The sequence below is a fragment of the Gymnoscopelus braueri genome (genome assembly GCF_963280865.1).
Source record: "Gymnoscopelus braueri genome assembly, chromosome: 20".
NCBI classification, from domain to species: Eukaryota; Metazoa; Chordata; class Actinopteri; order Myctophiformes; family Myctophidae; genus Gymnoscopelus; species Gymnoscopelus braueri.
The window spans coordinates 34571555-34588717 of record NC_137622.1 but is presented as its reverse complement, the minus strand read 5'-3'; the positions used below and the strand labels follow the sequence as shown (position 1 = coordinate 34588717).

The window sequence follows — 17163 nt, the reverse complement described above, 5'->3', positions numbered from 1 at the left end:
AATTAAGTCTGATAATGATGTAGGCTACCGTGCATTTACATTACTTAAGACATTTTTTTTTTTTACATTTTGGACAAAACAGCCAATTTGACATCGAGGTGCCCAGATGTGTAGACGTGCCCACTATCCTGTATCCCACACACACACACACACACACACACAGGGGCGGGGGGGGCTGCTGCGCGCGCGCGGTATCGCGCCCTTGTGTCTCCCTCTCTCATCATGCTTGATGTGTGATGCTTACAGATCTGATGGGACCATGTTGCTGTGAGAGGGAGCGGTGTGTGACGTCACCTCGCTGCCACAACAGCCTCCTCCCTCCTCCAGTCCTCCTCGACGTCAAGTCGACCCCTCGATGGCGTTGCCATGTCCACTTATTATAAGCGACCTTGGGCTTCTTGTTTTGTAAAGTTGCCTGTAAATATTGGTAGTTGCGGGTTGTGCTTTTTTGGACTTGTTTCTAAAGTGTAGTTGCTTATTTAGGCTTGCTTATGTTTGCACATGTGTTGTGCCCAGGGAGAATTTGTGTTGTTAGAATGTTTCAAAAACCTTCCAAATATTCCACATTATTCCACAAAAAAATAGCAGCTCTACAAGCTCACAACGTGTCGCGATGCGACGTGTTGTGAGCTTGTCGATTGGCCTTTTCAAACAGCCGATGCATAGGTTTAAAGGGCTTATGTGTGGTCCAAGTTGCTTCTTTTGGGCTTGTTTTCCTATACGTGGATGCTTTTTTCTCTCGCAGAATCTGGCAACGCTGCCCCACGGACTGCCAGGCGACGTGACCAATGGCCGTGGGGGATCTCCCGCGCTGACGCCGCAGCCGGGGCCAATCGCAATCCGCAGCGGGCGGGCCTTACAGTGGGGCCTGGCTTTCACGTTCGGTTGCATACATATATGGTAAGCAGCTCTCTGGGATTTTTTTTGTGAGTTTTCTTTCTTTGACAGCTTATTTAATTATTATATTATATTTAATGGCGTTGTGTCGTGTGTGGGGAGGGGTGGTCTGATATTGTGGTGGTTATAAATAAATATCACCCTGGTGATAAGCTTGTGTTGTTTGTTTACAGAGGGTTTGCAGGACATAATAATGCACAGTATAATGTAAAGTAGCCTCCATAAACAAGCAGTGAACAACGGTGATTTATTAGTTTGATTGTAAACATTGGTTTTGTGTTAATATTCTGAATGGTCGCTGTGCTGCTGTGATGACTGCTGAACGATGCTTCAGTCTGTCTGACAGCTCTCACTCTGTTCTGGATACATTGTATCGGTTAGTTTAAGGGCTGCTACATCCTGCTAATAGTGCAAGTTTGTTTCCACAAATGTCTCAATACTATTAGAAACATTGTTTGCGACTACTACTTATAATAAATAATATTATGTATAGTTAAATATATATAAATATATGTATACACTATATATGTTCTAATATTTGTTCCTTTATGTAATTTACTTGGGGTTGATTTGATTAGAATGTGTCTGCATACTAATTAGTGTATTGTGGGAAACACACGTGCTGAGAATCATTAATTAAGCGATATAAACATGTGTCCAGGCTAGGAGACGCAGCTGTGTTGATTATATTGATTGTTATTATTATACCTAGCGGTGTAAAGTAGCTCAATTTACTCAAGTACTGTACTTGTACTTATAAGTACAATTTTGAGGTATTTTTATTACTTTGCTGGAGTATTTACAAATGTCAGTGCTTTTACCTCGACTACATATCAGAGGCAAATTTTATAATTCACTTTAATTATATGAAAACTTTAGTTATTTACTTACTTTGTAGATTTTGATTATTATTACAAAAGAAAGATACATTTACCACTTCAGCCTTATATGTTTCGACCATTATGCAACACATTGTGAGCTATTTCCAAAATATGTTTTATACATTTTGAACTTGTGAAACATAGATATTCTGCATAAGGCCTACTTTCTACTTTTGGTAGACACTTTGCCAATACTTTTGTATACCTTACTCAAGTAAATTCTTAATTCCGGACTTTTACTTGTAACAGGGTATTCCTACATTGCGGTATTGATACTTTTACTTAAAGTAACAATACATGTGATTACTTTTTCAATCACTGATTGATATTATCATTTTAACCCTTTCAGAGCGTCTTCCCATTGAGCCGAGATCAGGACGGATAAGAGAGACCCTACAACCACCACACCTCCGCCCTGTAGGCGACAACTGGATACTAAAGGAGTTACATTTTTTTGGAACACAACTTTTAAATATATTTACTTTTAACGGAATGGCTTTTGAGAAAACTTAACCATTGGGTGTCTTTTTTTTAATCCAAGTGTTGGCGGCAAACGTGCCGGCGGGAGTTTTCATTCCATAACTTTTTTTTCTTAAAAAAAACAACAACAACCTTTTAAATTCTTCTGAACGGAACTATAACTAAAACCCAAGATGGACCAAGCCAGTGGCGGAGGAGAGGACCCGAATAGACCGTCTAAGAAGAAGTCCAACGAGGACGAGGGTAAAAACAAAAAGCTGGTAGGTGTTTGGAGTTGGACTGGGGTTTGTATTGTTTATAGTTGTGTTACCATAACAGCCATGATGAAGAGTCACGTTCTACTTGTACAGCCAGTCAGGCAGGCAGGCAATGGTTAAACTATCATGATGATCCCCACATGTCTGTTGAGACAGTAGCACTTCTACTACACTGAGCACATTAGTGAATGAGTTGTATTATTTGGCAGAAAGTTTAACCCATTAAGACCTAAGGCTGATTCTACAAAATGTCTTCTTAAATAAGTAGTTCTCACACTTTCAAGATTTTTTCCAGAAATGTTCAAAAATAGCAGATCTACAAGCTCGCAGCGCGACGCGCTGTGAGCTTGTAGAGCTGCTATTTGTGAATAGCTAAAGAAAAAAATCCAAAATTACACGGATGCTCCCCCGGTTTTAATGGGTTTTGAAGTCAGGGAAGTATAGTGCAGTAGTATCATTATTATTATTATATCGATATTGTGATGCGAGACCTGATATAGCCTGGGATTATTGTGATATGGCATAAGTGCTTCTTTTTGTGGGTTTTAATCACTTAAGCCCTATTTTATACTTTCTAAAATTGTCAAACAATTGTAAAAAAAAAAATAGTGGATCTACAAGGTTGTGAGCTTGTAGATCTGCTTTTTGACCATTATTTGTTAAATTTAAAGACGATTTACATTGTCCTTACAATATGATACGATATCACAATATCGATATTATCGAGGTATTCCTGATATTTTACTTTGTTCATATCTCCCCTCACCCCCATTTTTTTCCACGGGCCGCTCGCCACCACCGGTTCTTCTATTCTTCTATTCGTTTTACTGAGGATAAGGTTAAGAATAAGTTTGTGGATAGGTATAGTTTTACTGAGGTTACGTTTAGGAATAAGGTTAGGTTTAGGCATAGTTTTACTGAGGTTACGTTTAGGAATAAGGTTAGGTTTAGGCATAGTTTTACTGAGGTTACGTTTAGGAATACCAGGTAGCGACCGTTCCGAGGTAGTCAGTTTTGACCCGGGGCGAGCGTGTTTTTAGGGCGAGCGTTCTTGTATTCCTTACACCTCAGTCACGGTTTTTCTGCAGCTACCTAAAATGTCAAAAACCAAACACCCAAGACAAGACAAGTAGAGAATCACTCTCTCTCTCACAGCACTCCACAGTTTTACTGTTCAACACCCCAGGGAGATGAACACAACACAGGTTGTTATACAGCACATGGTCTGTGTGGAGCAACACCGCAACGTCAAATAGCTATTGATGTCTTGATAGCCCCAGATGGGGCTTCTCTGCCTTCCATGACTATTTAATGTACTAGCCCAGGCTAGTACTGAGCAGCAGAACAACAGTTCATGGATGGGAGTGAGCTAGTGTTTCGTTTCGGCGATGTACGTTTAAAAGCACTCACCATGCAGACCACATTATTTATATGAACCTGTATACATACCACTTAATACCAACTCCTACAATTCCAAGCGCTTGGTCAGGGTGGGGCAGTTCAAATATGAATATTTTGGGGGGGCGCGGGCCTGAAAAGGTTGAGAACCGCTGACTTAATCTATGCTATGGCGTACCTGTGACGTTTTCCCCCAGCCGTTCTTGTTACAGTTTGAGTTCAGAGTGTTTCACTTAAAGTGTGAGATAAGAGGGGATTTCAGTTACTTTCTGTCCCGTTGAGTGAACCGATATCACTGTGGTTTCTGATTTGACAGTTACGTGTGTCATCTCTTGACATGACCTCATCTAATAACTTAACCACTTAAGCCCTACAGTATTTTAAAGATAACCAAAATAGCGGATCCGCTGTTTTCTCAGTCTCTTCGAATTTCGAAAGTAGAAAATTGACATAGAAAATAATAATAATTTTGCCTATAATGACATACCCAAAATAGGGGTTCCAGGTTGAACGTGGTTAGCCTATTAAACCCTATATAGGTAGTTGACCGGGGTCCCTCAGGGCTCTTATTTTTGGTTCGGTCATTTCTTCCCTCTACACCAAATTGGCTCCCCGACAATAGCCGATCTACGAGCTCACAACGTGTCGTCGTAAACGCAACGTGGTGTGAGCTTGTCGACCGGCTATTTTCGCTGAAATGATGGCCCCCAGAATATGTATGGACACTAGGTTTCAAGTGGTTAACTATTGAAGGACACTGCTGACACTGAGCAAAGTCGGTCTTAGGACTGAGTCTGACCCTTTATTACTTCATAGTTTGAAGATTGTGACACTCCTATGAGCTCAGAAGTCAGTGAGGTATTGAGTGCATGGCATTCCTTTGGCAGGAAATGAGATCACCACCAGATCTAAGAAGGAAGGCCAGGGGGAGGGTAGGGGTCCCTTGACAATCACATCATCACTCACATGTGTCACCAACAACTCTACCAACTCTAGCACTACCTTCATTGCTAGTTGCCATTGGTCTAAGATTGACGTTATTCCGAGGAACATTTTCAACTACAGTACATTACTCTGGTAAATGCGATACTTAAGTACAGTTTTGCGTTATGGCTCGTTATTTGTCACAGTGTGGTCACTGGCTTTTTAACTGTCCCTGGTGGGATCTAAAATGGGAATGCTGAGCTCCATCGCTGTCTGCGTGTAAAAGTGCTTCTGGTGCACAATTTAGTGTTTCTACAACCAGAGGATTTCCATGCGATGTGGGACCACAGTTACTCCCTTTCCTTGTTTGAAGACGGCAGCAAATTTCAGGAGGCAATGACATTAAGAGCCACCCATGTACTAGTGTTGCTATATTGTGTCCTTCCTGTCAATGAGTCTGAAGGGTGACATTGACACCAAACGTAGTTGAACTGAAGGCCGCTTTTCCTGAAGGCCACCAAGTCCTGCTCCTCTTAAGTGAGGGAACTGGTGAAAGATTTTTGTAATGTGTTTATTATGGATGAGACAAAAGTCAGGAGTTAAAAGTAAAAACCTATTACGGTGTGATTAAACGACAAATACATTATCGCCATGTTATGGCATTGTTTATGCCCTTCCAAATGCAATTCAGGCTGTACAACTGAGAGCTAATTACTGATATTTCCTGTGAAGGGTGGGGCTTGCACCGTTAGCTATCAAGCTCCATTGAGCTTTAGGAATGCAAACGTCTCTTCGCCTCAGGCAAAGACTCGATGGACTTGTATACACTGAGCTCTGTGTATTGTACTTGGGACTGACCACGGAGACCAGTGTCAACAAAGCCAAGCAAGCGACCCTTCCTTGAAACCTCTGCCTCACTCTGACTCTCACATTTATAAGACCGACATGAGTAAGACTAGACAGCAGCCAGTGAGAGCCTGAGGCTAAAAAGTTGTAATCACTGGTATGTGTTCCAGCATGGTTAAGGTAAAGGGAAAGTATGGCCACGATTGCTGCCCTAAAAACCCCAGTGTGGACTGTGTAATGATACAGGAAGGACGAGGAGCAAGGCACATTCTGTCTCCCCAAAGGGTGTAGCACCCATGGGATTTCATCTCATGAAACGGTGAAAACAACTCAAATGTAATTTAACACACGGTCCACTCCAGTCCTTTTTAGACACTACCCCTTCACATTTAAACATGCACCCCAATACTCTGCTCACACCACTGACTAGCTCTCAGTGCTGATGTCATCCAGAGTCTCTCTCTCTCCCTCTTGTGAGCTCACTGCCTTATGTTACTTTAACCCATTAAGACCGGGAACGCATCTGTGTGTCATTTTAAGATTTCTTTGGCTATTCAAAAATAGCAGATATACAAGCTCATAGCACGGCACCGAGTGCCGCGCTATGAACTTGTAGATCTGCTATTTTTGAAAAGAATCGTGAAAGTTTGTGCAAATCTTTGAATATATATATATATATATATATATATATATATATATATATATATATATATATATATACACATTTTTAACCAACATCTTTGCTTCTGGGGGGGTCCCTGGAACAAAATATTTTGAGATGGGGTCCGCAGCCAAATATATATTTTTTGGGGGTCCTTGACATGAAAAAAGTTTGAGAACCACTGATATTATATAGCAACATAAGTTTTAACAGTTAGGATTTAGAAGACATTTGTAGAATCTCCCAGAAGCAAAGATTTGATTTAAAAATGTTGCTTAAATATGCTTTTAAAAAACATATACCGGTATATTCAAAGATTTGCACACATTTTCATTTTTTTCAAAAAATAGCAGATCTACAAGCTCAGCTCATAGATGAGCTTGTAGATCTGCTATTTTTGAATAGCCAAAAGAAATCTAAAAATGACACAGATTCCTTCCCGATCTAAATGGGTTAGGAGTTCTCAGGGCCAGACATGTTCCCTGTTGCTCAATCAGAACACATTATACAGACCCAGGCAAAGGAAGCGTGGCTCGGTCAAAACCCCTCAGACAACAGCACTGTGAATGCGAGGCAGGAAGACATCTTTCATCCCTGGGTGGAGCTATGATGACTTGTCCTTTTAGTTTTTTTCCCTCCGTCTTCGCTCCTCTGAGGTGTAGCTGTAACTTTATTTAGTTTGCAGTGATGTAGGGAAAGAATGTGCACGCTTCATTTGTAGCACAACTCTTAACTCACAATCTTGCTGAAACAGCAAAAAGACTACACAAATCCCATGTTCTCATAATTTGGTTTTAGTTAATGATATCATTGCAGTACGTCATCATCTGACAAGAAAATCTTCTCTTCGACTTCAAATTGTTTGACTTTACTGTTCACAGTCTTTTCCATTTATGGGCCTATATGGCCTCACAACTGATGTGCAGTGTCATGTGTGTGGATGCAGGCCAGAATAGGGGATGGGGTTCACTTAAAGTGGAGGTATTCACTTGCTTTTTGGGCATTGAGAGCTGCAGTGAGCCAATTCGAAGGTCTATAGCATGGAACATTGTCAGCCTCCAAGTGACAGGCATTGGCAGGCCCCTGGCCAGGGGCCACACAGTGTGGTCTTGGGAAAATGTTGTTACGCCAGCCCTGAGAAGAGGTGAAACTGTGAAAGCCGCATGTTTGTTTAATGAGTGCAGTATTACATCACCGTAGCACTGTTTGTGCAGCGGACCTAGAATGTGGATACACGGCACGGCCAAGGACATTTCAGTAATGCTCTCAGAGCGTTTAGAAAGTTTAGTGGACTTTCAAACATTCCGAGTTTGCTTCCGCCTCAACTGTGAGGTGGCTGTGTCATCTCAGAATGTCCTTGAACCAATTTAGACCTGAGGCCGATTCTAAAAGCGCCTTTTAAATCCTGACCTAAGTTTTCTGAAAAACTTCAAATATGTATTAAAAATTTACAAAAAATGTATGTTGCTATATACTGTACATAAGGGGTTCCTGTCTTGAAAGGTATAGTTACAAATAGGGCGTTCCCGCCCGAAATGGGTTAAGTTGTCAAAGCATTTAGGAGTCCCTCTTGTAGTGGGCATATGGAATGCAGTTGTTTTCATAGGAATTCAGTGGATCCGGTTTGACTGAGTGAGGAGAGAGTAAAACATGCCCTCAGATGTGCTGACAGTGAGTGTGATGACATGTTCATCCCAAATGACTACGATTATGTGGCGTCAAGGGCATTGGGCTAATTTCAATTTTGACAACTGAGCGAGTGAACAAAGTTAAAATAGTTTCTCTAAACATTCAAGGTGAATTTGTTTGTAATTTTAACTAATGTACTGTAGGTACATACAGTAGGTCATGTGCTGTTCAGTGTTTCTCCCCCCTCTCCTCAATGTATTTTTGAATAGCCAAAGTATAAAAGGTTAAAGTGGTAAAAAAATATTGTGATGCTATATTAACACAGGCTGTGGACCCCCTGGAACCCCTGGGGGTCCCCGGACCCCACTTTGAGAACCAATGCTTTACACCCCTAGATTTAAGTGCCGTAACACGTCGCACAGAGCCTATTTCACGTTGTCACAGTGCCAGTTACGCCACAACCGGACGCTCCATCCCCTTGCTCCCGTATAGAATGGATGTGAGTGGGATGGGATGCTGGTGCCTCTGAAGTGTATGTGTATGTAACCATGAGCTTATGCCATGTTTTTTACACTGCTGTAGTTTTTAACCTGAACTTGAAAACAAAACTACAAAATCAGCCTAGGTTTATTTGGTTTTTAAGCCAAATATAAAACAAATGGCAGAATAAACGATAAAGAAACCTTGAACCGTGTCCTTTTTAACCCGTCTTATAGTGAAACAACAGCAAACAACACTGAAACTGTTATGTCATCAAACAGTACTGCTAGCCTTGTTGTGTGCCTAGAAGAGAAGTGAGACATGTGAGACCTTGTTGTTCCTTCCTGCAGAAATGTCAGCATGTTCACTTTTTGCGTCTTTTAGTTGTGCTCATAGAGGTGTGAGACAGTGGCACACTACAGCCCAACTGATATAGGTCTGGATGATATATCGGCCATTATTTGACTTTTTATTTATTTATCGGTATCGATTCCCAATTTGTAACCACATCTCAACCTGAGGTCTCTGTTTTTTTTGGCATGTCATTATAGGTGAAAAAGTTCAACAGTTTTCAAAATCCACAGGCTCACAACCCATCGTGTTGCAACGCATTGTGAGCTTGTAAAATAGCTATTTTCTTTTTTAATACTGCCAAGATAGTGTTATCTATCATAAAGGTATTTGTATTTATTTATTTAAGCTTTTTGACAATATTGGTCAACACATAAGTAACCCGTGGTCTAGGATGCTCCAAAATAGGTATCTAAACAGTAAACACACTCTTGGAAAGAACATTGGTACGTCACTAAAGGGTGACTCAGCAACCCTGGCTGGCCCCTTTCTCTTGCTATTGACCTTATTATCTCGATAGTGTTTTTTATCACGATAACAGATGAAATATTTTATCCTCCCATCCCAACCTGCACCTTAATGATTCAAATTTGCATGCATGTGATAGATAGTTCATGTGAGACTGTGCTGATCCGTGTGATTTTCAAGCACATAGACGAGTGACTGTTGTTACTAGACCTACAGTATGGGTGGCATTTAGCTATATACATGGTGTATCGTGTTTTTGTTCCGTCACCGAATCCAGCACCACAAACTGCTGTTTTCCAACTGACTGCTGATATCTTTTTAATGCTGTTTTTGGTGCACAGGCTGTTGATTATAGTTTCACTTCATTTCCACTTGTCTTGGTTCATCTTCTTTAGGCTCACTGATCATTAGTTGACTCTATTAAGTTATGTCACGAAAAGGCCTCCAGAAGAAAAAAAAACATTCCGGCATACAAACCAATTTCATCCACGATTAAACAGGGGTGTTTCAATAATTCCCATACATCAAATAACCAATAAAGAAAACCCAAGTTTGTGATACTCGACGAATCCTCGCTGCACTGCAAGAAAACTGTGCATGGCCTCAACTTTGGCACGTCACATTTCTGTCAGACTCTCTTGAATAGCTTCTGCTTTCATGCTGAGAGCGTTTGTAATTATTTCTAATTAACTCTTCAGAGTAATTTAATCAGGACCCCTTAATGATTGTAATCACAATAGTAATTTACTAAGCAATTAAAGTAGATGGACAGTGAATGGACAGTTCAGGCCCACTTAAGCAATGTTGTCTTCATTAGCCCATTAAGACCTTGGGCCGATTCTACAAATGCCCTCTAAACCAGTGGTTCTCAAACTTTTTCGTGCCAAGGACCCCCACATTTATATGTATTTGGCTGCGGACCCCCATCTGAAAATGTTCCCCAATTTTTTCAAACACTTTCACAGATGTACAAGTTCGCAGCGCGGCACGAAGTGACCCGCTGTGAGCTTGTAGATCTGCTATTTTTGAGAACCACTGTTCCAAACCACTGTGAGCACTGAGAGCTCAAATCTTAAATGACACTGATGCTTTTCCGGTTTTAATGGGTTAAGACAACATGGTCTTGGGATGCCTTGTTGAAGTAAAAAGGCTAATGTGCGGTGGAGTCTAGTTGGATCTCATTCTGTCTAGTTGCACTCCACACTGTATTCCCATATCGACTGACTTCGCTTATCCACTTTGTCAATCGATAATGTTGACTAAGCACAATTTCACAAACGTAAAGGCATAGACTTGAGGGTTATTTATTTATACTTAGTTGCGAGCCGGTGTGGCGCACTGAAGTGAAAACAGCCGATCTACAAGCTCACAATGCTTTGCTCTGCGACCCATTGTGAGCTCGTAGATCAGCTATTTTTGGTGATCGACACGGCGCGCAGCCAAGTATGAATCGGGCATTAGGCTTAAGTGGTGCAAACGCAATATATCCTACTTGTAAAACCCATTCATTCATGTTGTCATGTTCAGCAATTAGTGAAAGTAATCCATTACAGTACGGATGCCCTGGCGTCCGTATCATGTTGTGAGCAGCTATGAAATGTGACACGTGACGTTACCTTTGTTCTGTTGACAGGAACACTGGCTCAGGACTTACAGGTCTGGTTCACTGTACATGCCATGGTATTAGAGAGGTATTTGAAACCTTTGGCAGCTTTGGTACACGAATGAACCACAGGGCATTTAGTTCACTAGAGGTTCGGGCCTCTACGCGGCCCTCACTTCTAGTTGCCTGGCCCGCACATCGGAGACAGAGACAGTAGAGATCACCTGTGTATAATCTTTTGTTTGTTTATTTGGAATAAGAGTAAACATTTTATTGTGAAGGAGTTAACCGGAAGTGGTATTCAATCTCACTCCGTCTGAGGTCACAGATTTTCATTCTTGTGTAACGGAGAACGTTTTATTGTGAAAGAGGTAAAGCTTCACACGTTGACACGGCACCAAATGCAGACATGCAGTTCTTGGGCTGTAGGGGGCTGCCCTACTACTGTTTATTTGGAATAAGAGTAAACGTTTTATTGTGAAAGAGTTGACCGGACGTGGTATTCAGTCTCACTCCGTCTGAGGTCACAACCTAAAAGATGGGCGATACATGTGAGCAACAGAGGCAAAGTATGGGCCAAATAGCGGATACAAATGTATACTGAACAATTGAAAGTACACTATTCAAAGGCTCCGGGCATGGTTGATTTTTAGGAAGAAATGTGGTGGAAATTGGAGATGTGGTCTAACAGAACATAGCTAGAACGTAGCAGAGACAATGAATGACACAAAGAATAAGGAAACGATGAGAGGGAAACGATAATACCGCCCGCGGAAGTCGGACCACTAGCGGATTTTAAATACAGATAGGCTAGTTCAGCATATTAGCATGCACTCCCAAAACAGTGGTTCCCAAACTGTTAAGGCGGTTACACACCGGCGAATATACGCAAAATTCGGACTCGTTCCGAATAATTAAAAGACGCTTTTTCGCTTTTCCGCTTTTTCGCGCCATGTACGCTTGCATTGACTTTATAAGGTTTTTTAAAAAAGCGTATTATTCGCACGAAAAAATCGCCCCGGTGTGTAAGGACCTTTAGGCTCAAACTCAATGGATCCAAACTAGTGAAAATAGCCGATCTACAAGCTCAGTACACGTCGTGATGCGACAGGCGGTGAGCTATGTAGATGGTATGCTCCACCTAGTTATGCAATACCCATTGTACTCATTGTCAGAGTACACAATGGGTGGGGCATATCCGTCGGATTCTGGACAACTGCCCATATATGGACATTCCTATATATGAGAATATTCCGATGACATCAGGGATCTCCATATATGGGCATAATAGGGACACAGGTAGACAGACAGATACAGAGACCTCCATATATGGGCACAAAAAGGACAGTGATATTAGTCTGGCCATGCCAGGCTAAGATCGGCATAACGTACGTGGCCCGAACTCTAGATGTTAGGGCCGCTGCTCTAGTACAGTACAGTATATGTGGGCGCATCGGTTGGATGACTCAGATCCAACCGACGTTGGGAACTGCACTCCCTCGAGTTTAAAGTCGGTCGAACGGACGGACAGACGGTTCTCGAGATAACTGTCGTGGAATTCTGGATCAATAAGCAATCGATAAGGCACATAGGAGTCGAGACAATATTGTAGGTGGTGGTGGTGGTGGTTATGCTTTATGTACATGATATCATGGTCAGAAGTACATAGTTCTGTCACGAGCGCAGGGCAGAGATCATAGTTATACTGTAGCTGCCTGAAGGACAAACTGAACCATGACAAGATCGGCTGTACCAAAACAATTAGCTATTAGGCCTAGTGGAGACATTTAGGCTTTTACAAACTGTCAAATATCATAATGTATTGTAGAAGTATTATAAGTGATGGTAACATAGCTTTATTATTGATAGGACAGTAGGCTGACAGGAAATGGGGAGCGAGAGATGGGGAGTGATACGCAGCAAAGGCCGCCGGGATCGGGAATCGAACCCGCGACGCTCTGTCGGGCTACGCTGTAGCCTAGGTGCCCCCGGGCCCCAAAAAATTAGTTCTGACCCATTGTTTGGGAACCACTGCACAAAAGGTTTGCCACTGTTCATCACGCTTGGTATTCTATATAACGCATTGCTCCTATTCACTCTGTATTTGTATTAGCTATGTTTGTGAGTTTTAGAGTTGCTAAGTTCATCTAGCTCTGTGCTATTTTATACTTGTTTGTCACTTGTGGGTTCATGCATTGTGGGTGTGTGAGTGAAACAGAGAGAGGGTGGAGACCATGTGAAAAAAAAGAAAACCCGGCCAGGAAACGCGCCACATGTGAGTGTTTCATAGGGCTCAGGAAGCTGGGAAAGGAAGTGGTGAAGAATGCTTTAATGTGACTGTAGAAGAAATAGACTGGCTGCTCTGACACCATCCTCTTAATTGAGCCACATTCATGACCATCAATAGATTGTGTGATTAGAAGACCGTTTTATGCCAAGGAAGGGAAATTCAATTCTCGCTTATTGGATGGCATGTGACGATGCCGTGGATCATAGTGTTAACCACTTGAGCCCTATTTGCCAAAACATTTTGAACCATTTTTGAAAGATTTTAGCCTCTAATGACATGCCAAATTCTTTCGAAAATAGCTTCAAATAGATTGACAAGCTCACGATGCGTCGCACCGCAACGTGTTGTGAGCTTGTCAATATGCTATTTTTGAAAATATTTTGAAAAACTTTTTCTCAATTCATAGAAGTTACAGTGAAACACTAACTTCTATGAATTAAGAAAAGAGAGAGAGCATATAGTAGTAGGACCAGATGCACATTCTCTTCCCCCTGTCTCAGTAAGTTGACACAGACACAGACATTTGTTTTGAGTAAACATCATGAGGAGATCACAGTAGCTCCCACGTGCCTTGTCACTCCTCTCATGAAAACCCATGCTTTTTCTGTTATAGTCTGCGTGTATCACACTAAAGCCCCCAAGGGGAACGTGTGCTTAGAAATTGCCTTTCAAATCCCAGAGACGCCAAGCTAACTTGAGGGCAAGTGGCTGTGCTGGTCTTCGGTCAGTCACGTGGTCTGGGCCCGGGGTGTCCAGTGCAGAGCCTTTTCAAATCACAACCCCCACCGGCTTTTGTGGGCTTCCCCTTTTTTCAATAGTAGCTGTTTTAGGAAATTGTAAACAGTACCAGTGCTTTCCTGAAATAACAATCATACCAGGGGCTCATGCCCTTTTAAAGGCAGTTCGAGCTCTCGTTTGAAATCCAGTACATTTCTTTCCTTTTTTTGATCACTCTTTCTGAGGTCGTCTTATTTGGAAACAAGCTAAAGCCCACATTTGTTGTGAAAATCAACACCACAAGAACCAATTTGTGGTGATCAGTGTTTTTTGGGGGGGGAGGGGGCAACCAAATGGCATTCAGTTTGTGAAGAAATCTGATTGTCACTAAAGTCCGTTTGCAGAGAGAGAGGACAAGTGTTTCATTATGACCCATGTGAATAGCAGATTTGCTTGGTTGAGGGAGACACTCTTCTTTTGTGTGTGTGTGTGTGTGTGGTTGACACTAGAGCAGAAGTGTGTGTGTGTGAGAGAGAGAGAGAGAGACACACACACACACACACACACACACACACACACACACACACACACACACACACACACACACACACACACACACACACACACACACACACACACACACACACACACACACACACACACACACACACACACACACACACACACACACACACACACACACAGAGATAACTTGACTCTCTGGCATGCAGACAGCTCTGTAACTTGTGCTTGGATTATCATTAATTTGTGATTTAAATCTCACTCCCACTTCTGTAACCTGAATACCATCATAGGAAGTACATGTGCTTGACCATAGACCAGCTTTGGTACAGCTTTTCAGGTTGGACACTAGCAAATGTGTGAATCTGTGCTGTGGTAATTCAACCTTCAAAACCCTCAACATTCTCACTAGTAGGGAACAGAGCTCGCTTTACTGGAAAAGCCTATTTGAAGGTGGAGGTACAACAGTAGCATGCTTCTGAGTCTGACACTAAACTAATCTAATCTACACATGATTCACACGCTGCTCTGTTAGATTAATTCTGTTGCAACCTGGAATGTAAGGACTACAGACTCCAGTCAAACATAGCATTGATTAACCACTCCAGCCCTATAACCTTCGTGGTACACCGAATGTCGAAAATAGCCAATCGTCATGTCACAATGCTTGTAGATGAGGTATTTGCACTATTTTAGAATGTTTTTGAAAGATTTTGGCCTGTAATGACGAGCCAGTGCGTACGTTTAATAACAACTATTTGGTGTTTTTGGCTGTTTCTGTAATACTTTCCTCCCAGTCTGCAGATATGATTTGTTTAGTTTTTTTAAGATTCTTTTGGGCGCTTTTATACCTTTTTATTGACAAGACAGTAGGCCTTTTTTTTATCCCAAGATTTTGTAACCCATTTTTTCACCCAGTGCCAATTGCCTATGTATTCCTGGGCGCTACTCTCCTTCTGCCAGCCTAGGGAGAGCCCAATCATCTGACAGGGGGGAGTTTCCCCGATAGCGGACGTAGCGCATGGAAGGAACACGTTATTCCAACCAGTTCCTTTCCCCTCCATCAAGCGCCCCGGCTGACCAGGGGGAGGCGGTATAGAGACCAGGACAGGACACTTGGCTGACAGGAAATGGGGAGAGAGAGATGGGGAGTGACATGCAGCAAAGGGGATCGGGACTCGAACCCGCGACACGCTGTCAAGCTGCACTAGTAGCCTAGGTGCCTGGACCGCTACGCCAGCGGTCCAGGCCATGCAGCTAATGATTTTAAGATGAAACATCCCCCTCAATACCAGAAATGATCACTGTCTATCTTTTTCACGCAGCTGCTCAGTTGTTAAGCAACGGCTATATTTGCTCATCAGACTAATGTACAAATTTGTAAAATTTTTGCCTCCTATTCAGCCCTAGCTGGATGGATTTACCGTAATTTGTGTTCACTGCTCAATTGTACGAGTGAAGGAGACTTTGATCATGCTAATTTTCACCAAGGGATGCCAGCAGCAATAATGGAACACTGGCCCATTATTTTGGCTTTATATTTCTCAGATTTTTCTTAAAATTTCATATTTTGCCTATGAAACACTGCTAGATCGATCTGGCCAATATACCGTATAGGCCATTATTTGACTTTTCTCACACACACACTCACTCACTCACTCACTCACTCACTCACTGTATTGTACGAGTTGAGAGTGAGACCGAGAATCGGGGTCGCCACACAGCAGATCATCAGTTTCCACCTGGTTCAGTTTTCTGCGTCCTCCTCTGTGACTCCTGCCACCTGCATGTCGTCTCTCGCCGCATCCACGAATCTCCTACGAGTTGAGAGTGAGAACGTGTTTGTCTAAACATGCTTATCGAGGCCACAACTTGCATACTGGGAGTGGGACGGGCCACTCGTATTTGTTCTCACGTTGGTACTATGGCATCATACTCTCCAGTACAGTGCTCTGTATAACTTCTAATTAGATTGTTATTTTCAGTGCCGCTAGCGGTGGGGCTCTAAGGATGGCAGTGTTGGGTTATGTAGGCCCGTTTGGTCCAACACTTTGGTTCCAAAACAACATATCTCAAAAAGTCCTGGCGGGTTCGCATGGAATTTGCCTGATGCATGCTAGGCTTCACTTCACAGGGACGTCGTTAGTGCTGCAGCACGTCAGCGTTTTCTCACTTTTGGAGCAAAAACAGGGTACGTCCCATATTAGAACCAAGCACTTCTAGAACTAATTAAAGTGCATCCAGTCTGAGAACTGCCAAAGGTCACTTTAGGATGAATCTTTTGTACTGCTAGAGCAGCACAACATTATATGAGGAATGATTACTATTTTTTAAGTTATTGTTTATTGATAGTTACAAATTGGAGTGACAGGAAACGGGGAGAGAAAGTCGGGGAGTGACTTGCAGCAAAGCGGCCCCCGGAATCAAAAAGGGGCCTCGCTGTCAGGCTTCAGAGCCAACTATCGCCATCCTCAGGAACAATTAACATTTAGACACTTTCACCCTGGTATCCCTACTTTGGGCATGTTATTATACGTGAAAATAGTCTATCTTCAAGCTCAGAATGCATTGCGGCTTGTTGAGGGCTTAAAGGGATACTTCACTTTAGGGCCGGGGAAACATTTAAAAAATATATTAAAAATAAATGAAAAAAGTTATGGAAAATTCATGGCCCCCTCACGCATTAGAGTGTCCTACTAATGTGTGAGGGGGCCTTTATTTTGCCATAACTTCTTTCATTTTTTTTTAATATATATTTT

At 42.2% G+C, this 17163-nt stretch overlaps 1 protein-coding gene across 5 annotated transcripts in view; it reads left to right on the top strand.

The window, feature by feature from the left end:
* Window positions 1–864: 864 nt before the first annotated feature.
* Window positions 865–17163, top strand: part of diaph2 (diaphanous-related formin 2) — a 688393-nt gene continuing 672094 nt past the window's right edge. For all 5 annotated transcript variants that reach the window (XM_080415256.1, XM_080415259.1, XM_080415257.1 and 2 more), the window contains exons 1-2: window positions 865–900; window positions 2128–2518. In XM_080415256.1, the coding sequence (XP_080271382.1) occupies window positions 2432–2518 (87 nt within the window). In that variant the 5' untranslated portion in view covers window positions 865–900; window positions 2128–2431. The remainder of the gene's footprint in view (window positions 901–2127; window positions 2519–17163) is intronic.